Source organism: Erpetoichthys calabaricus, chromosome 8 (genome assembly GCF_900747795.2).
Source record: "Erpetoichthys calabaricus chromosome 8, fErpCal1.3, whole genome shotgun sequence".
NCBI classification, from domain to species: Eukaryota; Metazoa; Chordata; class Cladistia; order Polypteriformes; family Polypteridae; genus Erpetoichthys; species Erpetoichthys calabaricus.
Genome location: NC_041401.2, coordinates 175,039,624 through 175,062,054, shown reverse-complemented (window position 1 = coordinate 175,062,054; position 22,431 = coordinate 175,039,624). Strand labels below are relative to the sequence as shown.

At 37.4% G+C, this 22,431-nt stretch overlaps 1 protein-coding gene across 9 annotated transcripts in view; it reads left to right on the top strand.

Moving 5' to 3' along the window:
- Positions 1–22,431, top strand: part of agrn (agrin) — a 553,557-nt gene that overhangs the window by 458,025 nt on the left and 73,101 nt on the right. For all 9 annotated transcript variants that reach the window (XM_028807851.2, XM_051931028.1, XM_051931030.1 and 6 more), the window contains 2 exons: positions 14,290–14,435; positions 16,315–16,420. In XM_028807851.2, coding sequence (XP_028663684.2) covers positions 14,290–14,435; positions 16,315–16,420 — 252 coding nt within the window. The remainder of the gene's footprint in view (positions 1–14,289; positions 14,436–16,314; positions 16,421–22,431) is intronic.

Sequence of the window (22,431 nt, the reverse complement as noted above, 5' to 3'; positions counted from 1 at the left end):
AGACCACAGGTCTTTCAACTATTCATTTTTTATTAGCAAAATGAAATTCTGTAGGCATATTGTTCAGTAACCATAAAATACTAAAATAAATAACATTTCCTTAACATACATGCTTCAACTAATAAAATATGTACACTAATATGTATCCATAATACAGTACATGCGGCATAAAAGAAAATAAAATGCTTTTCATAATTACAAGCCGTTATATTGTTTAATTTTTTTCTATAATGTACCTATATGAAACAAGGCTTAATTTAAAAAAAGTACTTTTCACCATTACTGTAACAACAAAAAAAGTGTATGTGTATGTGTGTGTATTACCAAAGTTTATGCTGTATGACACACAGCAACATATAATAAACACAGTACAAATCTTTAAAAAAGCTACAAATGTATCAAATGTTCTTAATTTGATTATCAAGAAGGCCCAAGACTAACATGCTTAACAGATTTATAAGTATACATAAGATGCATTTGCTATTAAGCTAACAAACATATTGTTTACTAAGCAGCAATTTCAAATTCTTCTTTATCTACCCTAGGTTCTTGTCTATAAGCCGGACTCATGTATAAGCCGGAGACCAAAAATCATACGAATTTTTAAAATAAAATCGTTTCATAGATAAGCCGAACGTACTATAACCTATAACTAATAGAAGGGAGGGAGGTCAGTGGTCTCACCCGCACCCATTTAATTTCTTTAAGGGGGGAGAGAGTGTGAGATATTGGCGTCTCTCTCACTCCCCGCATGGCGCGGTTGGAGTGGCCGGAGCGTGTTCTTTCTGCTCTGGGCGTCGCCGAGTCAACACGCGTGCGTAGCGGACATTTAAATTGTGATTTTATATGTAAGCATATTTAAATATATATTGCGGATTTTTTGCTGGTTCGCGGATTTCTGTGGACAATGGGTCTTTTAATTTCTGGTACATGCTCCCTCAGTTGGTTTGCCCAGTTGATTTCATACAAGGGACGCTATTGGCAGATGGCTGAGAAGCTAGATTGCTTACTTTTCTGTCTCTCTTGCACTGACTATCTGTGATCCTGACGTATGGGGATTGAGCAGGGGGGCTGTTCGCACACCTAGACGATACGGACGCTCGCCTAAAAATGCTGAAAGATTATCTTCACGTTGCTATCTTTTGTAAAGCTGATTCCTGAAACGACATGCTGCACAGTGCTTCGCATACTTAAAAGCTCGAAGGGCACGTATTGATTTTTGACTGAAAAACAAACTCTGTCTCTCTCTCTCTATCTCTCTCTCTCTCCCTGCTCCTGACGGAGGGGGTGTGAGCTGCCGCCTTCAACAGCTTTGTGCCGCGGTGCTTCGCATACCTAAAAGCCAAAGAGCACCACTGATTTGTTTGCTAGAGATTGTTTTCTCTATCTATGTGACATTCTGTGCTCCTGACACACACACCTTTGAAGAGGAAGATATGTTTGCATTCTTTTAATTGTGAGACAGAACTGTCATCTCTGTCTTGTCATGGAGCACAGTTTAAACTTTTGAAAAAGAGACAAATGTTTGTTTGCAGTGTTTGAATAACGTTCCTGTCTCTCTACAACCTCCTGTGTTTCTGCGCAAATCTGTGACCCAAGCATGACAATATAAAAATAACCATATAAACATATGGTTTCTACTTGGCGGATTTTCTTATTTCGCGGGTGGCTCTGGAACGCAACCCCCGCGATGGAGGAGAGATTACTGTATTTTACCTTCTTTCTTCCTGCATTCCTAAAATACACATGTCAGTTTAATTGGTTCCTAAATTGGGCAAGTACTGAGCATGCTTAATGATGCCAAGATATCTCCTGTATTCAACTTCACGTTAGGAAATTGGATAGTTTTTACTTGGGGTATTTTCACCCATTCGTCTTTGCTGAAGGATTCTAAGTTTGCAAGATTCTTGGTCTGTCTTGCATGAACTGCTCTTTTGAGATCTATCCACAGATTTTCAACGATGTTTAGGTCAGGGGACTGTGAGGGGCATGGCAAACCATTAGCTTATACTTCTTGTGGTATTCCATTATAGATTTTGAGGTGTGTTTCAGATCATTATCTTGTTGTAGGACCCATTCTCTTTTAAACTTAAACTTTTTTTTACAGATGGTGTAATGTTTGCTTCCAGATTTTGCTGGTATTTATTTGAATCCTTTCTTTCCTCTACCAATGACATGTTCACTGTGACATTGGCTACAACACAAGCAAAAGCATGATTGATCCATTGTCATGCTTAATAGTTTGAGATGTTCTTTTCCTGGAATTTAGCACCCTTTTTTCTTCAACCATACCTTTGCACATTGTGGCCAAAACATTTTATTTTGACTTCATCAGTCCACAGGATTTGTTTCCAAAATGCATCAGGCTTGTTTAGATGTTCATTTGCAAACTTCAGGTGCTGAATTTTGTAGCTAGGATGCAGGAAAGGTTTTCTTCTGAAGATTTTTCCATGAAGGTCATACTTGTTCAGGTGTTGCTGTACAGTTGAACAGTACATCACCACTCCAGAGCCTGCTGAATCTTCCTGAAGGTCTTTGGCAGTCGAACGGTGTTTTTTTATTTGCCTTTCTAGCAATCCAATGAGCAGTTCTTTCAGAAAGTTTTCTTCATCTTCCAGACCTCAGCTTGACCTCCACCATTCCTGTTAACTGCCATTTCTTAATTACATTACAAACGGAGGAAACAGCTACCTGAAAAAGCTTTGCTATCTTCTTGTAGCCTTCCCCTGCTTTGTGAGCACACATTATTTTATTTTTCTGAGTACGATAAGTACTCTGAAAAGTAATATTTCAAAATATTAACATGGACCACCAAATCTTTGGTAGACAATCTGGCGAAAAGGAATATTATAAAGTTGTATATCCTTATACATGCCAATAATAAAATCAGTGCCCCTTATTAAATGCCATGTCTACTTGGCACATCAAAACCCAGGACTATTGTGAGACCTGACAATCACAACTATGCATTTTTCAGTTGAGTGCAAGCCTGGTGGGTGTGGTTGCACCACAGTTTGACAGTGCAAGTGAGAGATACCTAGTGATCTGTACATCATAAAATGAGATCCCCCCACAGTGCAGATGATCTGATCCCAGCTGACCTGCAACCTAAACACTGTATGACTAATGATGGAAGGAGTAAGTGTGTGCTTGATGGATCATGTGGAGAAAATGTCTTAAATGTTAATTAACTAACACAATGTGTATATATTAAATTGAAATGAAAATGATAAATGCTACCATGTTAATTAGCTTGGCCTGTGGGCAGAGTAAGAGCATCTTTTCTTTTTTTTGTCTTTTTTTCCCCTGTGTGCCACAGATTAGAAAAAGTGAGTGAGAGCTAGGGCTGGGTAAGTGACCCGGTGCTTGCTGTTGCAGATTAGAACCAGCTAACTGCAGAATGGCTCACCCTGACACAGGTCTTCAAAAGATTACTTTCTCCTTCATGTCTAATTTAGTAATTTTTTTGTGTCAAGTGTTTTTGAGTTTGAATTTTACTTGTCAGTTGCCATAGTCTTATTTTCTCTTGCAACAGGGAAATCTCATGTACCTTGACACAGTGCAAAACAAGCATCACTTGTTGGATTAGGGAGTCTCTGTACGGCATTGCTGACTAGTGTGTGTAGTTATTTGGAGGCCTAATCTCATTAAGAGCAAACATTATGCTGTGTGGCATCTCCAGTCGATGCCGTATTGATTTCCTTATTACAGCCAATGTTGTGTGTAAGTTATGAACAACGAGGGCCGCTGGCGATGTGTAAAATAAAATGAAAGTAACTCTTTACTGGGCTGAATGCTCTTTTCCTGTAGTCTTTCCTCCATGGTTGCCAGTCGCTGCTATTTCTTCTGCTTGACATGTCTGCTCCTCTCTTATTACTCCAAAGCCCAGTGTGACATGCAGGACAAGACAAATGATATGTGATATGCCATCTGAGTGAAGTGAGTTAACTAGACACCAGCTGCAGCCTGCTTCTTTTTAAGCAAGACATGCAATAGAGCAAACATTATTTTAACTTTTGGGGCCCTCAATATTCTCCATGTTTGTAAGAAATTAGGGTTAGGGTTAGCCTTTGATTATATAGAGCTAAAAATGCACCTTCTCTTCTTTCAAGATGTGACCTACTACCTTCAATTATATTCCATCTCCTAAAGAGCAGCATGGGTATATGACAAACTAAACTGTTAAAACATTTTCATTGCAAGCCTAACTCTTTATAGTAATGTTGTGCTGTCTGCTATCTCTCCTAGTATCTCCATCCCACATAATAATGCAAGTTATCACAATTCAAAGTGATAATCACTAAAGACGTCTACAGATATAAAAATACATTATCAAGTTTCATTCCCCTCATAGACAAGGGCTTTTTTATAATACTGAATAAACTGAGTACAAACCAAAGTACTAAGTTGTTTAATCAATATCTTCTACAACTTTCTGGAGAACAAGAATTTTAGCCCACCTCAATTAATGCATACCTAACTTCTACAAAATATCATCAGGTCAAGATTTGAAGGTCACCACGCTGCTACTGTCTACCACATTTCTTGGCATATTGTTCCACAATATGTATCTACGTTTCTTTCTGTGAAGAACAACTTTTTAACGGATGTGCAAAGTTTACCCTTAACCTGTTTCCACCTGTTCCAACTTGTTCTGCTAACAGCTGGCGTCCATAGTATAAATTCCCTTCATTATCTGTAACACTTATATCATGTCTTCTCTATCTGCCATTTTCTAAAACTGAAAAAAATCCAACTATTTCAGTTTTTATTCATAACTCATACCCCACAGTTCTGGAATTCGTATAGTCATTCTTTTCTGGACCTCCTCAAGCACTGCTGTGTATTTTTTGTAATAATGAGACAGTATTACTGAGGCCTCCCCAATGCATTGTCATCATCACCATCATCGAGTGTTCTGTCTTTAGACATCATCTAACATTGTCATTCTTTTACTTTCTCTTTGTCTCCTTCCCAGGAATCTTCAACCACTTCCCTCATCAGGCAATTGCCTCACAGCACACATCTAATCTATATTTTCTTCATCTTCATGACTGACAGAACAAGTCTACAATCTTCTCCTACTTTGACATAGGACCTCTTCATTTGTTTTTTTTTTTCCATCCAACCTCTTTTCATTGCTCTTACCAGATCCACATTTTGAAAGTTTATAGTCTCTCCTTTCCTTTCTCATCATCCATGACTCACACACATATGTTGCTATATTTCATATGCAACTTTGTGTTATTCTCATCTTCAAGCCTTTATCAAAGCATTTAGCTACTCACTATTTTCTTTCTGGATTCTTCTTTGGCTATTCCAGTCCTAGTCCTTATTTCTTTAGAACAATATCCTCATCCCTTTCCTGTATTTTGCTATTTAACTTCTCAGAATTGTTTGATGCTTCATTTTAGCATGTCTAAAACTTGTAATCCTTCCTTTGTACTAGGGAATGCTGCCTTGCCATTTGTAAATCTGCATGATTTTAACGTTTATCCATTGAAAAGTGTTGGAAACAAGATGCACAACTACCTTAAACCTATTCCAATCACTGCCTTGTCTGATTATACAGCATAATAGAAACCTCCCTTAATTTGTTCAACATACAATATGATATGAGACGACTCCATTGTAGTTACAAAGTTCTTTTTATAAGTTGTACTTCGCTTCAGAGCCCCCTGTTTTATATTCAGATATAGCATTTTAATTCATATGTGTAACACTATACAGTATTTATTTACATGAAACCGTTTGCCACATATTTGGCCAAGTCTGAGCTATCTCCAGGTTCATCCCTAATGATTCCAGTAACTCAGAGCTACCTGCAGTTTTTCCTACTTTAGAGTAATCTATAAACTCCACCATTTTGTGCTCATATTTTTATCAGGATCATATAGGTATCATTTAAGTCATTTCCTTCTGGATTAATGAAGTTTTAATGATTCTGATAAATTAAAAAGACCAGCAACCCCAATGCTGATCCCCAGTCATCTAATCCAAAAGAAGTTCCTCTCATCATAACCCCGTTTGACAATTTTTCACCCATTTCGTCTTAAACATATTTTAGTCTGATCATTAGCTTCTCATGTGATACCTTATCAAAATGTTTTTAGAAATTGAGGTTAAATCAAAATTAAATGATTAAAATTGATGATGATTAAAAATCATCTTTCCTGTCTAAGCTTATGTTGACTGTTCTCTAATACCTCATACTTAATAGTATTTCTCAATCTTTGCGTGAATACTGTAATTGTGGCATGTTAAGCTTTCTGGAAAAAATGTTAAAGGTTATTTCCACACTAAATAGGAGAGAACTTTAAAGAGACAACATTGCAGCTGTGTAGTCTTAATCAGGTTTGCAACTGAAAAAAAGTGAAAATGGATGAGAAAAGCTGCCATTACAGAAGATGAAGGGACAAATTATAAAGTTCGTTGGTCATTGAGACCTGGAGAGATATGTAATCCCAGGCTGAGAAAGAACTTAGTGTCTTCTGTTTTTCTTTGTTTTGTTTTTAAAGTCCTGTAAAAGAGCACAAACTGATAGATCATTGTGGCAATGATCAGGGGATATTAAGTGTTCTACAATTAGGCTCTGTAATTGAAGGTCTTTGATATTAGCGACTCAAATATGCTCCCTGATAAGGTCTGCTAGCCTTATCCCTGTTTCACCTGTGTAGATGGCTGAACACATTCTACAAGAAATGATTAAAATAAGATTTTAGACTGGCAAGAGGACTGTTGATTAATATTGAATTTACCAGACAGTCCAGATACAAGGGACTTGGTGATACCCCAGATACAAGGGTATTAGCAAGTGACAGTGGCTCCTCTGACAGCATACAGTGCCTGGTGGGGAATGTGGCTCTCCTCTGTGAAGTGAATTGCGGGCAAGGTGTTTGCATATGTTAGATCGTCAATGCTAGGAGATCAAGGAATGTTTAGGAGAAAAGGCTCTTGTAAAAGGATCAATCTATAAATTTTGAAATTTTTCTTTGATAACTTGTGGGAGAGATAAAGTATTAGGGTGAAGTGTGAGGACCAGCAGGACGTGGGTTTCATTATTGGCGTTCCTCTTATAGTCAATGTTACAAACTACTCCTGGCTTGTTTGAGAACTCTGGCCACAATAAGAGAAGTTAATCTCTATTAATGAAGAAACTCCTCATTCTGCGTGCCTCATTACAGTCAGCCTCACTGTTGAAGAGGTGGTGAAGTCTAAGGAAATGTGAAAGAGGCAGAGAGTTTTTAGTATGCTAGGGATGGAAGGAGCTGTAGAGAAGGTAACAATGTGAGTCAGATGGTTTGTAATAGACAGAGGTTTTAAATCCTGGAAATCTCAATAGATAGACTTATATCTAAAAATGGTAAAGTTGTGGTGGACACATCGGCTGTAAACCTGAGATATGGATGGAAACTAGTACAATCATTAATACATTCCTATAGCTGGCTTCTGAAGAGGCAGCACCCACACAGTCATCGATGTATTTTTTTTACAGGTCTGGTACAAGACCTAGCTAGATTGAAAAGAAATGCTCTTCCTCCCACCCAACGTTGGTATAGCTAGGTCCCATTCTAGTATAGAGTGCAACTCTGCTGACCTGGTGAAAAGAATTGTTATCAAAAGAGAAAATATTGAGGGCAACAACCAGTTCAGCTAGTCTAATGATGGTGCTCATGGGATTACTGGTCCATAGTTGCTTGGATCAGCCTGATCACATTTTTATATACAGTAAGTGACAGTGTTTTCAAGTTTCAAATCTTTAGTTCAATTTGTTTGATTTAAGCCTTTTTAATACTGGTAGAACTTTTCTCTTACTTTGTTTAGCACCTGCTTAATAGTCCCTGTAGTTACAGAGAGTTTATTAAGTTTAATTTATCATCTTATACGTGAAAACTTCAGAAAAGGAATACTTTACCCTCAAGACACTTCTTGCTGACTTGCATTGGACTTATAATAACTCACCGCAAAGTAAAATAAAAAAGAGTAAATAATTAATCACCATGTTCTACTCCTAATGAGCAAATATATAACTGTAACTAAAATGCTAAATGAATGATTCACCCTCTTGAATCAAAGCAAAGCAAGTCTAAAAAAAACATGAGTCATAGTGTGATTGTCATGTGCTGCTTTTAAAGTTAGCCAAAGTTAAACAAACACTGCATATCTCCCCATTTTTAGATCATTTTTTTCAACATTCTTCAAAGAAATGTGAATTGATTGTATTAGCAACTATAGCGTGCCAAAGTAGCAGTTACTGTAAGTCTGTGAATGACTGGCCAGTAATAGATTTGTAGTCTGTTCATTGTTGGTATCTGCCTTGTACTCACTGGTGGGCTGTAGCACTCCATCATCCTTTATTGAGATACATGTGTTACAAAGAAATGAATAACTCACCATAGCCACTACATTATGGCCCCTAATGTGCAAGTGTTTAATAAAAAAGTGAAATTTTGAGTAAAGAATAATCAGCAATCACAATGTTCTGCTCATAGAAAGCAAGAGAACCCATAAATGAAAGTATTAAGTCATTGCCCCACGCCCCCTAAAGCGCCCTCTTATTTGATCATAACAACTAGTTGACTCAGTGCACCAAATGAGTAATGAATTACCTGCAATTCAAGACTGTAAAAGGCTACCCATACAACTCCCCCCTCCCCATTTGCTAGCTAATGATTATCCTATTAAAATAATCCATTCATATGCCAATTTTCCAATCGCAATGTTATTAGTGAATTGTCAGGGCGGCCAAATTATTGCCTGACAGACAACAGGCTGGAACCAGTCCTGAGATGGCAGCATTATAAGACACACTCCATAAACATTGATGTGACAGTTCATAATCTCCGCAGGCTAACAGTAAGTCTTTGGAATGGAGGTAAGTGGGATACCCAGAGAAAACCCTCACAAAAACAGCATGAGCAATCAAATACTGTGAGGAAAGTGTCCATGCTGACCAACATACAAGTGCTGTAAGACAAAAATGGCACCTGCCATGCTGCTTCTAGCAGAATCGGTGCAAAACAAAAAAATAATCCTCATTTTCTGTTCCTAATTTGCAAAAAAAAATTCAAATCAGTAAATGAATACTTACTGAAAATCTTGCTTGCTAATGATAAGTCACACAGAGTATGCAAATAGTACATAGATTAATAAACATTTCATCACTGTATGGTTCCCAATGAGTAATGCATAAACCTGCAGACTTAAAGAGAAAATGTGCCATTTAGTGCTGTCTGGCTGCAGGAGTCTGGATTCAGTACCTGCTTATGTCATTGTCTATGTTAAGGTTTTGCATTTTCACCTTTGTTCCCATGGGTTTTCTTGAGTTTCCACTGGATGATATTCAGGTTGACTTGGCTGACTTTAGCAGAGGAGAGGTTAGGAAGTGTAGGCATGGCTGTGTCACTGATTGTGCCTAATTAAATTCAAAGACATTTGAGATAGATTTAAAAGTTAGAACAAGTTTGAAGGACAATGGGTACTCCAAAGAAGACACCTGATGTCCAGTGAAAATACCTGATGTGACTGTGATAAGCTATAGCTCCCTTTGACCTGTATTGGAATATCAAGCTCAGAGAATGATTGAATGAGTGAATAAAGCAGAAAGTGAATAATTCTTTACCAGACACATCATTAAGTGAATATGTGCAAAAATTAAAAATTGAGTAATTAACACATAGTCAGCTTGCCCTGCTCCTAATGAGCAATAAAGTAGCTGCAAATTAAAGCCTTTAATGAATGGCAAGCCACCAAGAACTCTGGCCTACAGTGACTAATACTGCATTGTGTATTATAATAAATTGATTACTTTACCACACCTACCACTCTGTCAGCCCTCTACAAGAATAAGTGTGTTTAGAAAGTGAATGAACAAATTGACCCCAGACTGGCTTTTCATGAGTAAAATAATCAGTAACAACTGAAAGAGAATATATATGCAAAGCAAAACTAGTCCCCTTGTGAAGGCCTGGATAAAAACTACAGTGGATGCCAACTTGGCAAATGCAGTAAACAGACATACATATACATCCGTTGCTGCTGAGCACAAAACAATGAGAGAAAAATGGGGAAAAGCTTCCATTCTCTGCTGGCTGCTGATGTAAAACCTTAACAGTAAAATTATTCTTATTCCAGTTATAATGTTCTGCCAACTAAATAAGTAAACTAAACAATGAACCACGCTCTGCACTGTTGTGTCAAAACAAAAAATTGTAAATTGTTGCCAGTAATCCACATATAGTGCAGAAGATGAGCACAGCAGGGTGCTTAGCAAGAGCCAGGATTTAGAAAATGGGTTCATGCCACTCTGCTGCCTGAAAAGGAGGATTTTAATGCGGCTGCTTGGCATGTGCCCGTAAAATGCAACTTTCTTGTGAGCCATGTGGGCAAACAGATTCCATTACATATTGACGTTTTCCTTCAGGAAGGGATTTATTTTTTTAACGTATGCTGCTTAGTAGGGCAGCTGTGTTAACAGGATTGTGGATAGATGTTTATCCGTAATTAATGTTCGACACAGGCCAGCGCTGTAAGATCTCTCCTACACACAGCCCCGTGAAAGCCGTTAGCCAGCTCAGACCTGCTGGGATTAGCTGGTGTTGTGGGTGGAATAAGCTCAGTGACAAGCTCAACATGTTTGTGTAGCTCTGGTCTACTGCCAGTATGAAGTTTGCAGGCATGTGTGTGTGTGATTTTTATTTTTCGTAATGAGTGCACAAGTTGACAAACATGTAACTGTTTGTTTATAACAAGGGGCTGACATATAAACACTTTTTCATTAAGTACCAGAAGTAATAATGTCAGAAGAAGTAACAAAACTGTCTTTCTTAGGTTCTGGCAGGGCCAAACATAATTCAGATATATGCATTGTTCCCCTAACTTGATTTATTGTGCAACTCCTTCAAAATATAAATCCCTTTTTTCTCCCATATTTATGTTCACCCATTGCCCACTAACTTAAAAAGAAACAAAAATTGTTTCACCTGCATTGAATCATCCTTAGTGTTTTTTGCAATGGGACATAATTTCAGCAAGGAGTGAAAACTAAAAGCTTTTGCATTCGTTGACACCAATTTGGTACTATAACCGCTGACTTGTGAGTTGCCAGTCTCACACAGTCATCAAACAGGGCCCATCACCATTTGATTGAGAAATTGGAAGGGGCAGCATATTCCCACATTAAGTCTGGTTTCTGTAGAGCTGACAATTTGCAAAAGTACAAAGTATAGGTACACCACTCCTGCCATAAAAGAAATTCTCATTGTCTGACCTGACAGGGGGTAAGTATCATCTTCATCTAAGCTATTGGGTAGTGAATCCTATTAAAACAACATGACAAAGGGGAAGAACCCTGGTCAGTCATGGGACAAATCCTTCTACATAACCTGTGACAGGTAAATACCACCCTCCTCTAACCTATTAATGGACACATGCTCTTTTCTCACCTGGAAGGGGATGAGTATTACCCTCATCTAAGCTGCCACAGGGGAAATCCTATTAATATAACTTGGTAGGGATAGTTCCCAGGCCTCATGTGGAATGGCAATGAGCAGACCCTATTATCTAACTTGACAGGGGGATGCAAACTACCTTCACCTAAGTGATTAATGGGCAAATCCTGTATCTTGCAGGGCTCAGTACCATCTCCATCTGAACTGCCAAGAAGTTAGTAAATTCAGTTAGTAAAACCTGGCAGGGGACTGATACTAGTCTCACCTGAGTTTCCAAAAGACAAGCATAGGTTATCTAACCAGGCAGAATGTGAGTACCCCCTATCTGAGCTGCAGAGGAAAATCCATTTCTAATCTTGCAGGTATTGAGCACCATTTTAATCTGAGCTTCCAAGGTACAAATCTTGTTATTTAGTCATATTTTATCACCCTCACTTGAACAACCTAGCACCCATTCCTTCTCTCAGTTGAGGTCACAGGAGAAAACCCGTGTGTGTGTGTGGCTGCTATGGGCACTCTGTGTCCTTATCTGAGCTAGCTAGCACGGAAACATCTGCTCAGACATGTTACCTACTTTCCTGCAAGCTATGCACCTTCGGTGGAAAGTTCAGGCAAAAGAAAATCTTTTACAATTGAGCCATAATTATGCATAACTGTTTAGCCTTGGGAGGCGTGCTGCAGGCCTATAAGCAGTCTTGATGTGGCCCAAGGTAGTATTACATAAAATGCGTAAATTGTCTAATTAGACTTAAGGAGCAAGTCTATGTGGACTGAGTGGTGGTATTTTACTCATTCCTCCTCTTTGTCATGCATTTCTTAATCGGGCCAACTTAACAGACACAACATCATACTGCTGATAGAGATCTGCTATTTTCATCAAGACCTGGACACTTTTCTTTATGTCAGTTAAAATCGGAGAAATCAATTTTGGTGGGGTTGGGAGGGGCTCATGGGAATTAAGACAAGGTGCTTGTACCAATGTCTTATGTGATCTGTTAACATGAAATTTTTAATGAGACCATTGGTTTCTCTTTATGGTACAGTAAAATCAGGTAGCTATGAACTGGGTATATTTAGCATTGGGTACAGGCTTTCATTTCTTTAGATATATTATCATGCAGCCTTCACCAGTTACCAAATCTTTCCACATAACACACCCGAACATAACCTACTAAAATACTAAACCCTTAAACATAACAGAAAAATTATACTTATTTTGACTTTTAATCCTAATGTGAGTCCTCCAAATAAACAGTTGTTAAAGCGTAGATCCACCAGTAACAGGAGCATAGTATCATTTCAGGACTTTTGCTGAGCTATTGGATCTTCAGCTGTGTCCAGTGACTTGGTCCAGAGAAAAAAACACCCAGAGTGTGAAAGATTTGATGAATTCCAACTAAGACAGCAGTCAGACGTTAAACAACTTTGACAGACATACACACAGCCTTGTGGTATGTAGACTGCTGTCTTTATTAATGTATTGAGTTATTGATCACAGAAATAAGATCACTGAATGAGGTAGAGCCCTAGACACTCCTCCTTCGTTCTGGCAAGTTCTTTATTATATAAGAGATCATATGTTTGACCTTCAGTACTACCTTGTATATCAATTAAACAGTTTAAAAATGATTTTTTAATATGTCATGCTTTTCCTTGTATAAACTAGCATACTTTTTGTATGTTTGTATAAGTGCAAGATAAATCTTGGCATAAATATGCATGTCTCAAAAAATTACATATATTTGCATAAAGATTTAAGATGTGAATCCCAGTGACATACTAGATATTGATTAGAGAGAGAAAAATAAATAGATAGTACTTAATTTGGCCAGCTTTATTGTAAAACCTTCAAATATTTGTAGCTTATCCCTGCAGAATCAGGTGCAAGCAGCAACCAACTGTAGACAGGGTGTGAACACATTCATGCACACATCAACACTTATTCACACTGGGACAATTTACAGACACAAATCAGCCTAATGTGCATATTTTTGCAGTGTGAGAGGACCGTGGTGTACCCAGAGAAAATCTAGCTAATCACACAAAGAACATGCAAACTCCACAGATACACTGATTGTGCTGAGAACTGGCCCCTGTTCCCTGATGTTTTGAGACAGCAGTGCTGGCTCTTATATCACTATGCCTAAAACAGACCTGCTGAAGAATGAGGCTGCCACGGTGGCTCAGTGGTTAATACTGTTAACTTGACCTTAATTCACTGTCTGTGTGCAGCTTGTTGTTCTTGCTATGTTATTATGGGTATCCTCTCATGACACCTCTAAAATTGTCCAACTATATCTTTGGTGATGTGTGCATACCCTGCGAGGTATTGTGTCTCTTTAGAATTAATTTCTACATGCTATTGCTAGCATAGTCTACTCTAATGGAAACAGTGAGTTCAGAAAATGGATAAATGAATAAGTGGGTGGACATCACAATTTGAGTGCCATGCCTGGAAACTATACTTGTTGATCAAGCACAACTCAAAGATGAATATGTATTCTATGCAGGTAGGTAAAGAGCTGTCAGCATCACACAGCAAGCCCTGGTGGTTGAAGATGAATCTGTGCTTTTATGCTTTCCAGTGTAGTCTCTTAGGTGATAAACTCCTGAATATGAATATAGTCCCCTTTAGTATTATAGCATAAAAGTGTTTAGCTGAAAGGATTAATTTGTCACACACAAGGCTGGTTGGTTGTTTATGTGTGTGTAGGATGAGATGTTTTCTCTGTTTGGACATTATCACCTCCTATGACCATAAAATATCTCAACAATTCTGATAGTCGTGTCAAAAAAAAAAAAATAGTTGCAACCTGTTCTTCACTTTTTATTTGTGTAGATTGTGGCTCTAGTGGTTCCGGATCAGGAGAAGACAGTTCCTGTGAACAGGAGCGCTGCAGACGTTTTGGGGGCTCTTGGGATGAGGACACAGAAGATGACCGTTGCATCTGTGAATTCTCCTGCGACAACGTTCCACGAAATCAAGTGAGCAGGAAACTTCTTTGACATCATTTTTTCAGTTTGATTTTCCTACTCAAAGTAGCCCTTAGCAGCCTGTAAATCTCTTAACTGGAACTCTTACTTTCTGTCCAAATAAAACATGAAGCAAAAAAAGATGGGAGCTTCATTTGATGGTGTTTTTTATTTCAGTATTTATGTGCCTGGAATTTTTTATGTTATCCGTTGACACTTAAAGGACACACCCCTAATGGGGACCTTCCAGTATGAACAGGAATCTCCTCCATACAGAGAGGAGAAACATAAGGGAGAGTCTCTCTCTCATGATATCAGAGTAGTATCAAAGAAGGACATTCATTCATTCATTTTAGACATGTGTCATTTCTCCCATAAACAAGTAACTTCCACAATAGAATATGAAGATCAGTCTTATATCTAAAAATAAATTATAAACAGCTTGGGCAATTACAGAAATTGACATAGGAGTTGGTCTTTGTCACACGACACCATTTAGTGATGCTGAATTTGGCCACCTATTCATTTTAGACACCATCACACATAAAAATAAAGAGGCAGAGATAGACCACCTTCCATATTGGTAAATAAAAAGAAGTTGTTTATTTATAGCCAGAAAACAAAAGGCGTGTTTCATAGCTACAGATATACGTAGGGGTCTCAGGTCTAAAAGAAACAATTGACGAAGGGAAGTAAGCAATTTATTTTAGACTCATTAGGGCCATCCATCCCAGAAGAAGATATAAAGATGAGAGTGGGACCTAGTTTGGAGAATGAAGGACAGACATCTGATTATTGACAAAACATGAGGATGGACAATTTAAAGAAAGTGGCATATATGGGGTCACCTCTTTGGTAGCAATAAGGTAATAGGCCCTTTCTTTAATGGGCAAGATAAATGCATACTCCTACTCTTTGGGACTTTTAGATTAGATTACATTACTTAACTGAGACAATGTAGTGGCAAGGACACTTCTTTTTTCTCAAAAGTTTAATAAAGGAACATTTAACTCATGCTTCTGCTGGAGTATGTGAATTTCCCCTTGGGATTAATAAAGTATCTATCTATCTATCTATCTATCTATCTATCTATCTATCTATCTATCTATCTATCTATCTATCTATCTATCTATCTATCTATCTATCTATCTATCTATCTATCTATTTTGATAGTGCTACACTCCAGAGCATCCAAGAGAAATAAACTTGGGCAGTAACAGGTGACCAGCCTTCTATCCATTGCCTCAATCCACATAGAAAGACGATAAAAGTTCATCCAAACCCAGATAGATTTAAATGTAACTGGAAGCCCAGATGACATTCTGAGACCAGTCTACACTAAAAAAGATATATTTTTATTCATTTTGGTCTTGTTTGTAACCGTTAAAAGCAGTTGTACTTTCTTGTTTGTCCTCACAGAGAATTCTAGTTTATTTTTTTCTTGTTCTTTTAGCATTTCAATTTACTTCAAGTTTGTGCCATAACGAAATAGCCCTTTTGACTGATGATGCCTGATAAGAAAGATGTATGCTTTTTTGCTATTCAGTGTAGAGTTTACTAAATCATCTGGTAACACTAGTTAAATGGAAAACTTTTAAAATTAAAACCAAGTTTTCAAATGTATCTGCGTTAGTGTTGACTTAGCCTAAAAAACCTCCATTGTACAAAGGCACTATAGTGATAATAGTAAATTTTATATAACACCTTTTACAAAGAATACATTTCCAAAAATTCATTAAGTAATAGAAAGACAATAAAAAACCCTACTGCATTATTTCCCTAGATATAAACAAAAAGAAGGTAAATGAAACCTCAAGACGAGCTAAGAGAGAGTGGCCTGGTAGATCAGTGCTATTTACTTTGACCCTCTTTCCTATTCTCCTCCTCCCAGGTCTGTGGAACTGACAGAAGGACATACAGCAATGAATGTGAGGTAAAGAAAACCCGCTGTGAGAAAAAAGAAGACATCCAGGTTCTGAGTCAAGGGCCATGTGGAGGTGAGGCTCAATCTACCTCACTCAGTTATGTACCATCAACTGTGACAGAATTAATTCTAAACTGTATGGTCAATAAGTAGTCCCACAATATCTACCATTGTGCTAATTTACACATTACTACCAAAAACAGGAATCAACCAAAACAGCTTGGTAGTAATATCAGAGGAGCATAGGCATGGTGTTCACTGTGACAGCAAGTCTTGGCCAGACTGCCTTGTGGGAATGGTAGCCAATACAGAGTGCTTTGAAATGGTAGTCACGATGAAGACTTCTTGATTGATTGTGCAAACAGTAAACAAGAAAGCTGCTTTATAGATTTGTGAGATGCAGTGGCCTGTCTCCAAGATTTTCCAGAGTTTATCCTTGCAGCGTGTCTGCTTCTTTTAAAGACCATCCATAATTATGTGTTATTTATTAGTCTGCATCGTTTTCAAGGTGACCAGCATGGCAAAGGATTTTACATCATTAATTTCAATCAAAACATGGCCAGACCAAGATGGATTACAGCAAAAAGCCGATAGCGCAAAAGGAAGTTTATGTGGCACCCGCCTTCCCGACGGGAGGTGTTGAGGCATTGCGGAAACCCTGGCTCAGTTGCGAATAATATTCTGAATTATGATACTGTGAGCCTTGCCAAGTGGCTGCTGTCTGTAGAGTAAAACACTCCCATCATTTACTTAGGACATGAGGCTTATTTATCCTACCAGTGGGGTATCAGAGCAAGGTGGCCCACAATACTACAGCTATTTAAAGATATGGTACCCAGGTAATTTTCACTTATCTGTGTTTTCAGACAGAAATCTGTGCTGTACAGATACATCCCATTTCAAATTTTCATGGCCACACACATCTCTGGATCGTTGTGACTGACCAATCTAAATTTAAATTGTTATATTCTTCCCATTTTTAATTGCTATGAACGTACCTTGCTGCAGCCCTCACCAGGGAAAGCAGTTTGAGAAAATGAGGTGAGATGAGTTGACCTTACCTTTAATCGCCCTGCCTATTTAGATTTTTTTATAGCTCTGTCCATCTTTAATTCTCACAGCTACACCCATTTTTCTTCTAAATTTCAACATGTCTCAATATTCCTCAGAACCACCAATTTGCATACACTACCCTCAATGACTCTTGACCTTTGGCAAACAAAATTCCACCCAAAACAGCAAAATTGAGATTTTGTTGACTACCTGTTTAAAGTAAAAAAAAAAAAGAAAATTAGTGGAGGACTCCAGATTAAATAAACAAAGACTATCCCTGATTTATTTACTGTATTCATGAGAAAAAAATATTCCCTTTTTGTTTAATGCCGTCATGGAACAAATACAGCAACTGTTATGTTTTTGTCTGCAACTAGTAAATAATAATGGCGTGATTACTGCGGAGAGGTACAATGTTAGCTAGATTGTGTGTCTCAAATATAATCACTGCTACATTAGGCAAATTTTGTATTATAATACGCATGTCAATAAACAAGCAGTTATCTGTATCCACATTAGTCTTTCCTTTCTTATGATGGTTAATACTGTAAAAGGTGCCATATAAAATGGCACTCCGTTGTGTGGCACAAGGTTGTTCTCGTTAATGAAAACTGAAATGACTAAAAAAGCACATTGTTATTCGAAATAAAAACGAACAAAACTAAGAGCTCAATGTAAAAAAACTGATATTAAAATCATATACTCATAAATTAACTGGAATAAAATTAAAATGGGTAGAAATGAAAATTTGTTGGAGCCTACTGCTTGACTTCCCATTCTTTTACTCTACATAGCAATGCACTATGTGGCTACATAACCTAATGAGATTAGCATTTCTCAGTTAGTTTGGTAGAGCAGGGCTCTTAAACAAGGATCAACAGCAAGGAATTAGCTGTACATGACAAAGTGCCGTCTTTTTATTATTTTGAGTAGGGCAATGATGTAATCAGTGTAGTCGATTGGGTTTGTGAAGATCAATAAATGAAGGGGTTGAGGACTGTGACACACTGACAAAAGAGATATTTACCAAAGAAAGTAAAATGACTGGCTATGTCAGTCAACAGACTTTAAATTGGTGTATGCAGAATGCTGCTGTCTGGTCATCTTAGCCAATCAAACAGAAAAAGAGAAAAGACTTGTTGGAATGCCCAGCAAGTTCTAATGAATTAGTTTCCTTGATAAAGTACTTACTCTGAAGTTTAAGATGCCTAGAGCTGTCAAAATAAGCACCTTTATCCTCTCTAGGACTTTTGACCAATGAAGAAGGGGAGAAATATATTTTCAATTGAAAATCTTGATCCCATTTGAATTCACTTCATGTTTGTGCACAACTCTAATTTTCTGCAAATATTTTATTTAACAATATTTTAGTGAAAACTGCATGCATTTTGGACATTGTGAGTATATGACTGGATAACTGACAAGTGAATTACGTGACACGAGTAAATGGAAATGATTTTCGTAAATTTTATAATATTGTTTGCTGTTGTTCAGCATTGGCCTCCTGCTGGCCTCAATTGACTTTGTGATCTCCATTCTCCCTTAAAACTTGAGATTAGTTTGTTTTATTGGCCATCACTACAAAAAACACTACGAAAGTAACAAAAAAATATATAATTGGAGGGTTGAGTATGAAAACTAAACTGAAATAATTGTCTCAATATAAAAACTAATTGAGGTTAAGTTACCAATAACAAAAATTAAAATAGAACAGATAAAAAGATCATAAACTTAAACTGAAACTAGACTTAAAATGAAAGAAAAGGTGAAATTAGTACAGACATAAAGCTAATTTAACTAAAATAACCTTGTTTTCAAGGTGGTGCATCAGGTCATAAAAAATCCATTACTACATTAGCATAAAAGAAGAAAATATAATTATAAGAGACTTTATGGAAAATAACTTAAAACCGGCATCCCTAAAAATATTAGAATGTGAGGGATTTGAATAACAATATTTTAAGAAATATATTTAGAAAATATTAAAAAATATTGGCCCACACTATAGTTTTTAGGAAGCTAAACATCTGTTGTTGAATTAGACATACAGATAGATAGATAGATAGATAGATAGATAGATAGATAGATAGATAGATAGATAGATAGATAGATAGATAGATAGATAGATAGATAGATAGATAATGTAACAGAGTAGATGTAATAGATAGAAGCTGTTGGCATAAAGGAGCCCCCCTGGTGTTTCCTGACACACTTCAGCTGAATAATGTGTTGACTGAAAGCCCTCGATGTTTCTAAAAATAAATATTTACTGTATAAATTGTATTGGTGTGGCACAATGGCATTCTGGTTAGCTCTATTGAATTACATCTCCAGATGGCATGATCTGGCTTCATTTTGCTGATTTTTAATAAATTCTCCTTGATGTTAAAACATTTTTAGGCCTTATTCTAGAGTTTGGGATGTCAGTATGTCTTGAAGTCACATTTATTTTTGTGATATTCACACAACACCAGTTTTTGATTTCTTTATGTGAGCTGTCATTTTTTTTAGTTTTGTATGTGATTGCTATGCTGTTGCTAGGCAAGGTCAACAGGAAGTGTGAGGCACTTAACAAATTTGGGTCAAAGACATAAAAGTTGCATTGTGCACTTCCTAGCTTCCCTTGGTTTGGTTCTACTCAAACAAAAAGAATATTGTTCCTTTGAAATATTTCTAGTTAATGAATTCTGACTCTACCTTTTGTCTACGGATTACGGTTAATGTTTTGCTTTTGTTTATGTGTGTTTATTAACTATGATTTTTGTTACACGTATTGAGCATTAGTTATTTATTTTTTGTCTTCCCAGGTGAGACTGTCTGCTTGTTTCTTGAGTTACAATTCATCTCCTAATTCCCTTTCAAACTTAATTCTTCTGCTGTCTCATGTAGAGTCTTGTAGACATGGGTTTTTATTTGAGGTCTCCTATGATGTCCAGTGCCAGCAGTCCATGGCATTCTTCTTTTTTGGGACATCCTGTAGTTCATAAACCTAGGATGGACTGGTAGCAATTGTGAACACAACAGTTTTGTGCTGTAAAGAAGTACAAAAGTGCATGCTTATTATCATAAAAGGGTAAAATTAAAAGTGTTGTTGTGCATTTCCAGTTAATAGATCCTAAAAATCAGTGACTTTGAGATTAAACCAATAAAACATTTAAAATCACCCCCAGCCATTGTTCCTTCTTCTCCAGTGAACATCCCATCCCTACACTCCATTTCAATAATTGATCAGCAGTCTGAGGAAGTAAAGGGTACCAGCCTGTTCGGTACCCGGCTCCTAAGAACCTCCACTGGCATCCTCTGAAAGCTTCTCAGAGCCCACTCTACAGATTTCTATCTCTGTCAGCATCCTCAGACTCTCCCTGCTCATTTCAGTCATCAACAAGACTTGATCCATCTCCTCAGAGCAGTACTCCTCGCTTGCTTCCCCGAGACACTTCCACTCAACTGGCCCGTTCTCATTCAGGTTCTCCCATTGGCTTACAGACATATTCCTTCCTTTCTCTTCCTTTTCTTTTTCCCTACCTGCTCTCCCTGGACTTGGATATTTTATATGGTAGTGTAAGCACTGCACTAAAGACACCTGGAGGTATCAATGAAGGATGGCTTTTCTGGCACTTTGATCGCACATACATACTTAATTAGCCAATTCCCCCATTAACTGCTCCTCAAGCTCTTGCCTCATTTACTGTACACTACTGATCCAAGTCGCCCCTGTCCCACTAAAAACTGCACTCCCCATCTCTGTGTGACATGTATAGTAACATCCCCACATCCATGAGGTATGGAGATTTGACACTACAATATAACAACTTGTCTATCATGCCAGTTAACTTTAGTGTGACCTTTAGTGTAATGCACTCTCGGCCTGTCCAGGGTTGGTTCTTGTTTTTTGTCCAGTGCTGCCAAAATTGGGGCTACTGGAACAAGTGTTTTCAGAAAATGAAAGTAATTTTAAGTTAAAGTAAAAAGACAAGATTTCCATCATACTGTGGAAATTTCTTGCATGTATGGGATTTTCCTGACTTCTGTATTTCTCACTAATTCTGAATTCTTCGTTAAATAATATTTTCATTGTGATGCCCAGTTAATCAAATGCTAATTCTAAATTAGCTCTGTAATAGTGTGTGTGTGCCCTGTGTCAGAATGGTGTCACACCAAGTATTGGTTTTTGCTTTTATCTCCTGTAATCAGAGTAGGCACTACACAAACTTGTAATCAAATATTCTACTCAGAAGAATGTTAGATAAATGAATGGATAATCGTGTGGTAGAGTGGTTATCAGGGCTACTTCACATATCCATGAATATGGGTTCAATTGTCAGTTTATTAACCGTCTGTGAAGGTTGCATGTTCTCTTTGTGTTTACTTAAGGCCTCCCATATTTCAAATTAAGGACCTGGCAGCTCAAAATTCATCTGGCATAGACATACAGTATGTCTTGTGATGGACTGTTGTTCTTTCCATGGTGGGTTCATGCCTTGTGCCAGATACTGCTGGAATTATTTTTGAGCCCCCAGTGTTTGTGCAATGGAGGAAAGCTGGTTTAAAAGGTTCATTTTAGGGTAACTCATGAAACTCATGTTTATGTGTATTCATTTTGAATTGACAGCATTAGTTCCATTATATTGTTTAACCACTGTGCCACCATACCACCTATTATTATCATTAATTTTTTTATCCATTCATTTTCTGGACCCGTAGGAATAAACAGAATAACACAAAGTTGAAAAGAATTGGAGCCTAGAGCAGCAGTATTTTGAATATGACAGAAAACATTTATGAGTCATTGGTAACTTTAATCCGTCAGTTATAAGGATTATAGACAGTTATTTGTGGTCTGTTACTGAATTAGTGTCATATATGTAATTCTACTAAATTATTTAAGTTGATTGAAATAAGTAAATTTAAACAAGCCTTTCCAGTTGACAAGAATTTATTTTTCTTGCTTCTGTAATCATTACTGCTACTTTCTGTATCAAGTCCCACTGCTCTTCACTAAGAAACTGTAGCACATAACATTCATGAATA